This window comes from Sinocyclocheilus rhinocerous, unplaced genomic scaffold, assembly GCF_001515625.1.
Source record: "Sinocyclocheilus rhinocerous isolate Xijiao unplaced genomic scaffold, SAMN03320098_v1.1 scaffold1312, whole genome shotgun sequence".
In the NCBI taxonomy this organism is placed as follows: domain Eukaryota; kingdom Metazoa; phylum Chordata; class Actinopteri; order Cypriniformes; family Cyprinidae; genus Sinocyclocheilus; species Sinocyclocheilus rhinocerous.
In genome coordinates, this window is record NW_015639805.1 from 147442 (window position 1) to 160828 (window position 13387).

The 13387-nt window shown below is 37.3% G+C and overlaps 1 protein-coding gene across 7 annotated transcripts in view; it reads left to right on the forward strand.

Annotated features, from left to right (window-relative positions):
• LOC107752132 (protein unc-13 homolog A-like) overlaps nt 1-13387 on the forward strand; it is a 74360-nt gene that overhangs the window by 20948 nt on the left and 40025 nt on the right. For 6 of the 7 annotated variants that reach the window (XM_016568003.1, XM_016568004.1, XM_016568005.1 and 3 more), the window contains exons 4-7: nt 9193-9236; nt 9348-9423; nt 9636-9641; nt 12028-12102. In XM_016568003.1, the coding sequence (XP_016423489.1) occupies nt 9193-9236; nt 9348-9423; nt 9636-9641; nt 12028-12102 (201 nt within the window). Of the gene's footprint in view, nt 1-5693; nt 5738-9192; nt 9237-9347; nt 9424-9635; nt 9642-12027; nt 12103-13387 lie in introns of all 7 variants that reach the window. The other variant, XM_016568002.1, reaches the window with a different exon arrangement.

Consider the following 13387-nt stretch of genomic DNA (forward strand, 5'->3'; position numbering starts at 1 on the left):
CTACTGATCCAGTGTCACATGATTTTGCACAAACATGTGACATTTTCTCTGTTTAATTAACTCTCCACAAGGAGTCGATGAGCCAGCATGCCTCTTCAGCTCTCCTAAAATTCCAGTTATTTTTATATACTAAAATCCGAAAGTGAATGAAATGTTCCAGAGTCTGTATTTTGCAGATTTTACATGACAAAATTGTATCTTGCTGTATTTCGTATTTTAGTATGCATAAAGAATGAGACAGGCATAGCAAATAGTATGATGCACCAAGATATTCAAAGTGAAAAGCCATTTGTGGTTTTAATGCAGCTCTGTTGTAGGCAAACATTATTTTGATTGATTTATGCATTCAGTAGCACACACATCTATATGTACTAGTAGAAATTGCATATCGTATAATGTCAGGGCTGTGTTGCTATATTACTTTACTGTTGCACTGAGTTGCCATGGATTTAAGTGAATGTTCTTAAAAGGTGTTTAGTTTGTCTTTTGTTCTTCTTATCTGTTGTATGTTTTCTCTCCAGCAGATAAGCAAAGGCAAAAGTGCTGTTGCATTTTCAGTCTTTGTATATTACTGCTAGAATGCTAGTATTATGTTACTTTATTTCCTTTCACTTTTATAAATTTTTGTTTGATTGATTGATTTATTTAGATATGTGTTTGCTTCACTAATTTTCACATTATTTAGGTGAACGTTTGTGTGTGGTAGATTTTTGTTTGCGAGATAAAAACAAAGGGATCATTTTCAGTGTGTTTAAATGCTAGTCAGCTTGCTTGACTCTCCAGCAGATAAGCAAAGGCAAATGTGCTGTTGCATTTTCAGTCTTTGTATATTACTGCTAGAATGCTAGTATTATGTTACTTTATTTCCTTTCACTTTTATTAATTTTTGTTTGATTGATTGATTTATTTAGATATGTGTTTGCTTCACTAATTTTCACATTATTTAGGTGAACGTTTGTGTGTGGTAGATTTTTGTTTGCGAGATAAAAACAAAGGGATCATTTTCAGTGTGTTTAAATGCTAGTCAGCTTAATAGAGCTGCTCATTTTGGCATAAATATAATTAGGGCACATTTCCACATAATTCAAATAAATTTTGCCACTGTCAATGGTATTTTGGACCAGGTAATGTGGAAATTAATAATTAGACACTTTCAGTGTATTCTACCATTGATCAAACTGCGCTTTGGGTGAGTCAGAAGATATGCAGATGATAAATTCTCTGTGTTGTTGATTACTTTGTGTTGTTGCAAATACATGACAAAACTTTGATAAGGGAGGAAATTAACTGTAAACTAAATTGAAGGTATAGTACCAAATGCATAATCAGTCATGTACTTTTCTTGACCAAATCAGTAAATTTGCACTGGTGTGATGCTTTAAGATGTATTTTTCCCCCATAGTCATGGATTTAGCCCCGCTTAAGTCGACTGATAATCTCTCACTTATGTCATCAGATGCTTTATTTCAAGCCTAAGTAATGTGATTCAGCTCTACAGTACGGAAGAAGGGAGGAAAACGATGTTCTCCCGCAACCGCTGCAATGGACAGGATGGCACAGGCGTCCCTCAATATCCCCGACCCAAAAAGAAAACTTCAGCGCCAAAGAGAAGGCAGCCTAATCCCAAAGTTGCTCTGGTGTTGCGTGGGAAAATTCATCGTTTCTTGCAGGGATCTGCAGATCACTCTGTCCAGCCTTCTGGTCTTTACTGTGCTGGAATTGAAGAAGAGGATGAAGAGAGGGAAGAGGATGTTGAAAAGCTGCAGAACTACTACAGGAGAGGATTAGCTTCAGCAGAGGTCTGCTGCTCACCTCAGGTGCCAAACGGACATGGGCTGGGAGCGGTTTCTGGGGCAGCTTGTGTTGGGGAAGTGGAACTAAATCGAGAAGGAGGCATCAGAATTCCTTGCACTTTGCAGCACAACAGTAATTCGACAGTAGTTCAAAACCAAATGACCCAAGATCTAAATGGGACTAGGTTTTCATCTGGAAGAGGACTTGATGGTGAACCTAAAACACAGACGGAGACTTTGCTGTGCAGGTTAAATATGGCGATGCTGGATGAAGTCGTGGAGGGGAATAATGAGGACTATCAAGAGGAAGAATCGAGTGCTATCGTTGAGCACATTCTGAAGGAATTGCGAGGGATCAACAAAATTCAAGAGGAGATTTCAGACTTGAGGGAGTACCTGTCATCTGTTAGTGGCTCTGTTGAGGAGGTCTCTAGCTGTGTAGATGCCGTCCTAATGGAGATCGAATGCATGCGTTCTGGAAACAAATCTGGTGTAGAGACTTGGCCAGGAGCAATGGGTGGCACTGAGGGTCACTCCCACCACACACACAAATCAAATAACACTGATAGTATAGGCTGCTACACTGTTGAATCCTCAAGTAGCTGTGGTGATATACTCTCAGAATATCAAGTCGTTGATGGGAAGCACAAAGAGGCACCAAGGCAGTCTGCTTTCACTAGTGTTGAGACTTCAAACCACAATGCACATCATCCTTTTACACAAGAAGCATCTAATCAAAGGTCTGATGTATCTCAAGGTGCAAGGAGAAGGAAGCTTAGCTTTGGTTACCTTGAGCGCCAGGATGGACAGGACTGTCCGAGCACCAGTTCCCTATCTTCGGGTCAGAGTTCCAAGTCTGAATCTGATCCAGAAAGACCCACCTCTGGACATGGCAAAGCAGGGGGTGAAAGTCAGACCTTGAACCCAGTGGCTTTAAAACATAGTGGGAGTGGAGAGATCGGTTGGAGCGAAGATGATTCTTGCTCCAGACAAGGCCGTTTTGAAGAGGCAGAGTGCTGCAAGGGTGAAGTGGACAGCTGGGACCCATCAAGAGCTGTAAGTACTTGTACGATGGGCACCTCAGATCAAATATCCATAGTATCTGGTAAACACTACAACTCTCCTGTCAGTACAAGCAATAGAGGAGATTGGAAGCTGTATGATGCAGAAATGCTGCCTGAAGAACCTGGTTTGGGCTGCCATAATTGCAATGCAGATGGTAAATGTCCTCAGAGCTCTGTTTATCAGAATCACGTGTCTTCTTGTGAAAATTGTGTAGTCCCATTTAAAAGTGAGTCAACAGAAAGTGTGATTGTTGAGCCATCCAGAAACCTTCTATATGAAGGTACGTCACTCTGTAATCAAAATGTCCCTGATTGGAAGCCAGGCTCTGCTGATGACAGTAATGTGGCGGTTAAAGTAAAAAAGTTTGGTAGAGCAGTTCTTGATTTCAAAACTGCCTTGCGAGGAGCTCTTAAGAAGATGGATGGAGCTAGTGCTACTATGCCTGGTGAAAGGGTCGAAGTCCATATGCAGATCTCCCCATGTAAGGAACCACATGGAATGGTAAATACTGAGACACCAAATGTAGACATTCCTCAAATAGAGATGGAGACTACACAAATAGAAACGAATTATTCTGAGCAGCCTCAAGCCATCGGTACCGAGAAAGGTTTCGTAGAGATATCTCAATGCATCTACACCAAAGCAAAACCTGAATCGCCTCCTCACCAGCAAAATATTGATCATTCAGAACATCCAAATTCTCCAGGGTTGGACTCCTCCACCAGTAATGCATCAGATGCTACATCTGGACATCCAACCAATGCTCATTTACCACAGTGTTTCTCTACAGACATTATCCCAGACTCTTTTTCCCTCGAGGAACTAGCAGTAGAAGAGGAGCAAAGAACACTGGCGGGGGAAACGCAGCCTCCCACCGAGTCCTCTACGGAAGGAGGTAGTGAAGCAGAGCTTAGTCAGCGGGATGCACGTCGTCTGAAGTGCCTCAGGAGTTTCCAGCAGATTCTAAGGGAGAAGAGAGAGTCCAGAAGACAACTCAGTATAGTGACCATGTCAACATTTTCTGAAGATGATTTGAACTCAGGTATATTGAGTTTGGAGGCTCTAAGCTTTCCTATTCATTGTTCTCCTTCATTGTCACGTCTTAGAAGATCTTGTCTGAAGTTTCAAATTTGCAGTGCTAGTGAATTTCTGTGAACTCAATCTTTTAAAATGTATGCCAGAAATGGAAAGTAAATCATTCTGATGTGCTTTTCCATGGCTATGCACATCAAACGTGTCTCACAAATAACATTTAAACACTTTTTTATCTGTAAAATATCAGATCTCATCAGAAACATAGCCAGTGGGTGTTTGGTCCTTTCCTGCAGATATATTAGCAAACGTCCTGCTGGGTGTTAAGCTAGTCTTGTTCCCCAGGCTCAAACAAACTAATTACACTCATCGAATTGAAATGAAAACAAATCTGACATGAAAGTAGAGTGCAGTGAAAATTTAGCAGCCATTATAAATGAATAATACATCTCAGTGAAACTTTTATGAACTGTCTAGATCAATTGCCAAATCCCCACAGTTATGCAGTTCATGTTCTCGATCCATATACACAGGGTTATTAAACTCCCTCTCTGCAGATGTAAATATGTTCATGGACAACAAGTTTAATTGCTTTATAATGTTATGTCTAGTTAAAGAGTGCTGTCTAGTTCTGGTTAAAAATGGTGTGATAGCTTTATGTGCTATTTATTGTATTTTCAGATGGAAGCCAGGATGAAGATCAGGTTATATATTCACATGGTTTAAAAAGTGCCTTGGTGTTTTATGTTTGCACTGCTAGAGATAAATAATGCAGTTTGAAGGTCTTTAGTGTGCATGGTGCTAACAGGCTCCCTTGATTTGGGTTTCCTGCATTCTGTTTGGTAACTTGTGTCTGTGGTTTATTTAATTTTTTAAATCATGCCTTGTTCTCATAGCTTGTAGACTATGCTGCATTGTAAACATTACCCACATTTTCAGTCTGTGTTATTGATTGTGGCTCATTAAAGAATCCCTCCCAGGTATACTGTATAAAATAGAAACTGTGATGGCAGATTCATTTTAAAGCCTATTGCTGGAGTTGCTGAGTCAGAGTTTTATAGCAATGATTTTTCTCTCAACCTTTTTGTTTTGAGGGGTTCGGCATTACAGATTATTTTGCATAAGGAATTTGTTGATTTTGTTGCAATTGCATTAACAATTCATCTCTTTTTGAATAAGAAATGTTTCATTTTGTGCACAGCCTGTTGCTAAATGATGAGTTAAGAGATAAAATGGTGTGTTTGCACTTTTTTTGACACAGCACAGAGATGGCATAAATGCCTTTTCAATAATTTGTCCTAATTATATATTAAATAAAAATATTATAAATATAAAAGTATCAAAATTAAGTTATTTTCTAACTTTTTTATTGTTCTAATTTGTTCCAAATTTTGATATAATTGCTTCTTTGAAAGATGTCTTTATCTTTCTGTATTTACTTTACATCAAAAACAAAAATCCTTTTCACTTGTTAGATTTAGGATAATAATGTGCTTCTTGAAAGTAAATTAAATAGTGATTTTCTGACAGGAAGTGTACTTTATAGAGTTTTGAGTACTTGGTTCCTGAGCCCTTGCATGTCTAATCTTGTCTTGACTAGAATTGTTCTCATGACTGGAACATTCTGCTTGTCTATTCATGAATATGGTGGTGAAATTCAATCAACCAAACGGCATGGCTTTCTCTATTCCTCTTTCTCCCTATTTCCTACATTTTTATTAAGTGCTGTTTTTGTTGTCTATGTGAAGCTTTAACATTTTATATTTGTTTTAATGCATGACAATATGATCAACCTCTCAACAGAATATCAATGGAGACCATAACAAACATCCATGGGCCAAACCTGGGTATGACCTCTTACTCATTCACTTCTAGCTGTGTAGATGCCGTCCTAATGGAGATCGAATGCATGCGTTCTGGAAACAAATCTGGTGTAGAGACTTGGCCAGGAGCAATGGGTGGCACTGAGGGTCACTCCCACCACACACACAAATCAAATAACACTGATAGTATAGGCTGCTACACTGTTGAATCCTCAAGTAGCTGTGGTGATATACTCTCAGAATATCAAGTCGTTGATGGGAAGCACAAAGAGGCACCAAGGCAGTCTGCTTTCACTAGTGTTGAGACTTCAAACCACAATGCACATCATCCTTTTACACAAGAAGCATCTAATCAAAGGTCTGATGTATCTCAAGGTGCAAGGAGAAGGAAGCTTAGCTTTGGTTACCTTGAGCGCCAGGATGGACAGGACTGTCCGAGCACCAGTTCCCTATCTTCGGGTCAGAGTTCCAAGTCTGAATCTGATCCAGAAAGACCCACCTCTGGACATGGCAAAGCAGGGGGTGAAAGTCAGACCTTGAACCCAGTGGCTTTAAAACATAGTGGGAGTGGAGAGATCGGTTGGAGCGAAGATGATTCTTGCTCCAGACAAGGCCGTTTTGAAGAGGCAGAGTGCTGCAAGGGTGAAGTGGACAGCTGGGACCCATCAAGAGCTGTAAGTACTTGTACGATGGGCACCTCAGATCAAATATCCATAGTATCTGGTAAACACTACAACTCTCCTGTCAGTACAAGCAATAGAGGAGATTGGAAGCTGTATGATGCAGAAATGCTGCCTGAAGAACCTGGTTTGGGCTGCCATAATTGCAATGCAGATGGTAAATGTCCTCAGAGCTCTGTTTATCAGAATCACGTGTCTTCTTGTGAAAATTGTGTAGTCCCATTTAAAAGTGAGTCAACAGAAAGTGTGATTGTTGAGCCATCCAGAAACCTTCTATATGAAGGTACGTCACTCTGTAATCAAAATGTCCCTGATTGGAAGCCAGGCTCTGCTGATGACAGTAATGTGGCGGTTAAAGTAAAAAAGTTTGGTAGAGCAGTTCTTGATTTCAAAACTGCCTTGCGAGGAGCTCTTAAGAAGATGGATGGAGCTAGTGCTACTATGCCTGGTGAAAGGGTCGAAGTCCATATGCAGATCTCCCCATGTAAGGAACCACATGGAATGGTAAATACTGAGACACCAAATGTAGACATTCCTCAAATAGAGATGGAGACTACACAAATAGAAACGAATTATTCTGAGCAGCCTCAAGCCATCGGTACCGAGAAAGGTTTCGTAGAGATATCTCAATGCATCTACACCAAAGCAAAACCTGAATCGCCTCCTCACCAGCAAAATATTGATCATTCAGAACATCCAAATTCTCCAGGGTTGGACTCCTCCACCAGTAATGCATCAGATGCTACATCTGGACATCCAACCAATGCTCATTTACCACAGTGTTTCTCTACAGACATTATCCCAGACTCTTTTTCCCTCGAGGAACTAGCAGTAGAAGAGGAGCAAAGAACACTGGCGGGGGAAACGCAGCCTCCCACCGAGTCCTCTACGGAAGGAGGTAGTGAAGCAGAGCTTAGTCAGCGGGATGCACGTCGTCTGAAGTGCCTCAGGAGTTTCCAGCAGATTCTAAGGGAGAAGAGAGAGTCCAGAAGACAACTCAGTATAGTGACCATGTCAACATTTTCTGAAGATGATTTGAACTCAGGTATATTGAGTTTGGAGGCTCTAAGCTTTCCTATTCATTGTTCTCCTTCATTGTCACGTCTTAGAAGATCTTGTCTGAAGTTTCAAATTTGCAGTGCTAGTGAATTTCTGTGAACTCAATCTTTTAAAATGTATGCCAGAAATGGAAAGTAAATCATTCTGATGTGCTTTTCCATGGCTATGCACATCAAACGTGTCTCACAAATAACATTTAAACACTTTTTTATCTGTAAAATATCAGATCTCATCAGAAACATAGCCAGTGGGTGTTTGGTCCTTTCCTGCAGATATATTAGCAAACGTCCTGCTGGGTGTTAAGCTAGTCTTGTTCCCCAGGCTCAAACAAACTAATTACACTCATCGAATTGAAATGAAAACAAATCTGACATGAAAGTAGAGTGCAGTGAAAATTTAGCAGCCATTATAAATGAATAATACATCTCAGTGAAACTTTTATGAACTGTCTAGATCAATTGCCAAATCCCCACAGTTATGCAGTTCATGTTCTCGATCCATATACACAGGGTTATTAAACTCCCTCTCTGCAGATGTAAATATGTTCATGGACAACAAGTTTAATTGCTTTATAATGTTATGTCTAGTTAAAGAGTGCTGTCTAGTTCTGGTTAAAAATGGTGTGATAGCTTTATGTGCTATTTATTGTATTTTCAGATGGAAGCCAGGATGAAGATCAGGTTATATATTCACATGGTTTAAAAAGTGCCTTGGTGTTTTATGTTTGCACTGCTAGAGATAAATAATGCAGTTTGAAGGTCTTTAGTGTGCATGGTGCTAACAGGCTCCCTTGATTTGGGTTTCCTGCATTGTGTTGAGTTACTTGTGTCTGTTTTATTTCATTTTTTAAATCATACCTTGTTCTCATGGCTTGTAGTCTATGCTGTATTGTAAACATTACACACATTTTCAGTCTGTGTTATTGATTGTGGCTCATTAAAGTATCCCTCCCGGTTATACCATATAAAATATAAACTGTGATGGCAGATTCATTTCAAGTTGCTGAGTCAGAATTTTATAGCAATGATTTTTCCCTCAGCCTTTTTGTTTTGAGGGGTTTGGCATTACAAATTATTTTGCATAGGGAATTTATTGATTTTGTTGCAATTACATTAACAATTAATCTCTTTTGGAGTAAGAAATGCTTCATTTAGTTGCCAAACAATGAGTTAAGTTAAGAGATAAAATGGTCTGTTTTTTGACACAGCACAGAGGTGGCATACATGCTACTTCAATAATTTGGCCTAATTAAATAGTAAAAAAAAAAAAAAATTCTAAATATAAAAATATTTTAAAGTTATTAAATTATTTTCTAACTTGTTTATTCTATTTTTTTTTTTACAAAGCTTAATATAATTGCTTCTTTGAAATATAAGCCTTTATCTTTCTGCATTTACATCAAAAGCAAAAATACTTTTCTCTTGTTAGATTGAGGTTACTATTGTGCATCTTGAAAGTAAATTAAATTGTGATTTTCTGACAGGACGTTACATTAGAGAGTTCTGAGCCTTTGCATGTCTAATCTTGTCTTGACTAGAATTGTTCTCATGACTGGAACATTCTACTTGTATATTCATGAATATAGTGGTGAAATTCAATCAACCAAATGGCAGGGCTTTCTCTATTCCTCTTTCTCCCTATTTCCCACATTTTTATTAAGTGCTGTTTTTGTTGTCTATGTGAAGCTTTAACATTTAATATTTGTTTTAATGCATCACAATTTGATCAACCTCTCAACAGAACATCAATGGAGACCATAACAAACATCCATGGGCCAAACCTGGGTATGACCTCTTACTCATTCACTTTCACTGTTTGAACCGTGTTGTTGTTTAACTGTTCTTTACCAAACATTAATTTTTCCATTACTGGAATATCCATAATATTATCTTTAGGGGAGGAGGAATATTTGGCATTGATAGCATGCCTGACCTTAGGAAGAAGAAGTCTATCCCCTTGGTTAGCGAAGTGGTGAGTGATTTTTATTATTATTATTATTATTTCATATTGTTCCATATTGAAACGCAACATTGTCACATTTTTGGTAATATTTCCCTGTCTACTAATTATATTAAAATATTAGTAATTATAATCTTCAATTGTAATTTAACTCTTATCTAATATAACTGAAATCTGATCTGATCTTTTGTCATAATTTTTTTAATGCTTTCCTTCATTACTAGGCCATGGTAAGTAAACCTTTCTATTAGTGAATGCTTTGTAAATATATATTTTTTAGTTTTTTCAGCTTTTACTCAAAGCACACTGAAAGGGATTCCTGTATCCTACACATTTTGTTGGCATAAGTTTTCATTTTTTTTAGGTCTAAATTGTTATTTAAGCTATAACACGGTGTCCTAAAAAGACATGATGTAAGAAGATCCCAGTGACAAGCAATTTGTCTGTCCACACTGAAGGCAAAATTGCTGTCATTTTTTTCACAAAAAAATATAATATAGATTGTACAGATGTAATTATATGTCAAAAATGCTCAGTTTCATTTTCAGTGTGTGATACCATCATCTTTGATTTGCTGCTCGATTCTGGTGCGATTGCAGAGCAGTAATACTATATCACCAATGAATGACATCCTGTCTCAGAAGGGTTTGATATTACAAGTGGTCTGTTTTTGTTTATAATGGATTTTGGTGTTGTAAATGTGTCAATGTAATTTTCCTGCAATCTCGTAATTGAATGTCTTCTCTTCACCTTTAAAGAGGGACATCTTATGTGACTGGTGCATTAAAAACCAGACAAGTGTGCTTACGATTGAGAAACAGAGCTCTATTTGAAGTGCTCGTCTTCTCCTCCAGTTCACTGGCATGCCCATGAGTCAGAAATGGGGAACTTTCATCAGTCAGTCTTTGTTGCGACACAATAAAGCTGAAACCTACACAGATACATTTGACATGCTGTAGAGGGGACAAAAAAAGCAAAATAAAAACAGGCTTGATCTGAAGCTTGTGACTTGCACAGCAGTTTTCATGCCAACAAACGCTTCTTGTTTTGTAAAAGTTGTTTTAAGCTGAATATAAACACAGGTTATTGCACAACTCTGGAAAACTCGATTCTGAATGGTCAGTGGCTGAATTTGGTGGTCAAATATTTCTGTGTAATCAAACTTGGACGCTACATTTGAACGTTGCCTAATTAAATGTCAATATGTTCATATATTAAAACATTTTATCATTAGAAGTTAATATATAATAACATACATAGAAGTTACAAAGAGTAACATTATTAACAATAATAATATGTGACCCTGGACCACAACACTAGTCATAAGGGTAAATTTTTCAAAATTGCGATTTATACATCATCTGAAAGCTGAATAAATAAGCTTTCCATTGATGTACGGTTTGAAAATGTGAAAATCTGGAATCTGAGGGTGCAAAAAAATCAATATATTGAGAAAATCACCTTTAAAGTTGTCCAAATGAAGTTCTTAGCAATGCATATTACTAATCAAAAATTAAGTTTTAATATATTTACAGTAGGAAATTTACAAAATATCTTCATGGAACATGATCTTTACTTAATATCCTAATGATTTTTGGCATAAAAGAAAAATCAATAATTTTGACCCATACAATGTTTTTTTTGGCTATTGCTACAAATATACCCCAGCGACTTAAGACTGCTTTTGTGCTCCAGGGTCACATATATTCCACAATAGTGGTGTATATAACAATAAAAATAATAAGTGGTGTATATAACAATAATAATATATTCCATAATAGTGGTGTTCATTGGTTAAACACTTGCTTTGCCATTTAACATTTACAATGTTACCCATAATTAGAGCATTTAATAATTTTATACAAGGGATAAATATTATATGTTTTATCCTTTATTATTTGTGTCTAAATTTGTATACTTTTTGTTAATAATCATTTAGATGTGCCATCATGATATACAAGCGATAACATACTCTGATTTCATTGGATTTGTATGACGCTGCAACTTGATTTTTCTTTTTGTTTGTAGAAATGACATTTCTCTTAGCAATGTAATATCGATCCTTGTAGTTAGCTTTCAGGCCTTTTCTTCATTGACTGAACCTTGCCCATGACCTGCCAGCCCCCTCACTCACCCTGTACCACAGTTGACTTGCTGAGCAATTGGTGGCTCGAGAAAAGATAAAGCCAGGCCATTTGCGTGTTTGAATCACTGTCATTATCTATGAGAGGATAAAAATTGTGCTCTTATCTCTGTTCTCATGGAAAATCAATCTTTGGAGTATTGGTCTGCCTTAAGCTATGTAACAACCACTGAGAGTTCAGCATGATGTATCAACGGTCTATCTAGGCTGGTTTTTGTGTGTTGTTGGTACTATTCTTTTTATTATTTACAAAGTTAGCTATGAAATGCTAAAAGCTATTTAATTAGACATGGTGCCCTTAATGGCAGGAATGTAGAAGACACAAGCATAGAACAACATTTACCAGGTGTTTAAGGAAACATTAAAGGCAGTTTTGCTAAACCTACTGGGAGAAAATGGTATAATGAGTACTACTATTACTAATTGTTAATAATTAGGCACATGTTCATATTCAACCTTTGCTCCCCTCGCAGTCTCTTGTGCAGTCCAGGAAAGCAGGGATCTCTCATGCATTAGCTGCACGCTCTTCACTGAAGGACGAAGAACTGGTAGGAGATGCAAAATACACGAACATCTGTTGTCTTTCTGCTTCTCACTTTATCAAGTTGTTTATGTTGTAACAAGAGTAGCGACAGAGCTTTTCTTCTGCATTGTGAAATACATTTGAGTGAAACAGATTATCAAAAAAAAGTATAAATGTAGTGCATGACTTGGTTCTATCGTTGGTTGTTGATTGGATAAATAGTAAATGATTGGAAAAGTCCAGCATACGTTACTAGAGGGAAGACAAAAATGAAAAGAAAGATGTGCATGGATGAACTGTTCACAAGATACATTTAAAAACAGAGGGTGTATTTTATGCCGACTTTCATGAAATTGCAAAAAGGAACAAAAAACGTTTCTACTCACTGAAAAGCCATGATTGACATCATTGATGATCAATGCCTTGTGGTCACATGTTTTGTAACCAGTGACCATGTGACATTTTGAATATAGTTTTCAGTAAATAATGATCTGCATTGTCATATGTCTTCATTAAAAAGTACTCACCAGGAAAATAAATAATTTTTTAAAATTAAAAGAAAGAATTATGTCTTTTAGCAGACTTTCAAAAGTAATACACAGTAGCACACCAATCAATTTATAGCTTTATTACATTAACAGTGCTTTTTGTGATTTTTATAGCTTGACAGCATCTGTCTCCTTTTAATTTCATTGCATGGCATTGTGTTTTTCGTGTTGTGATGATAATAGAGTAATTGTTGACATTATTCTAGTTAAAATGTCTTCTATCAAAATGTAAAGGTACCCTTCAAAATGCTTTGGATTGATGAATGATTTTGAAACATTTTTTCAAAAAATAAAAAAAGATGTATGCCACCTACACTTTATGCAGATAAAGATGTGATGTGGCTCTCATTTGGTCATCGGTTTGACACCTGTCTGCCCACTTCCATAACTACACCTACAACATAAACCAGGACCAGAATTTATAAAGAGCATCTTTGTACTCTTACCTTTTTACTTCTCAATGCTTTTTCCTATTTTCTGTTTGAACCATTCTTAAAGGGGTCATCATATGCTACATGCACTTTTACATGTTGTTTGAACTGAAATGTGTGTTGGCAGTGTGTGTACACAACCACCTTATAATGATAAAAATCCACCCAGTGTTTTTTTTTTTATCTACTAAAATCTTTACCCCTTTCTCAAATCGAGCCGATCTCAGATGCCTGTCTGTGTGACGTCACACAGTCGTCACCGACCCCCACCGTCGTTTTGATTTTTTATAGAAATAAAAATAATTTAGTTCAGTAAAAGAACAGACACTAC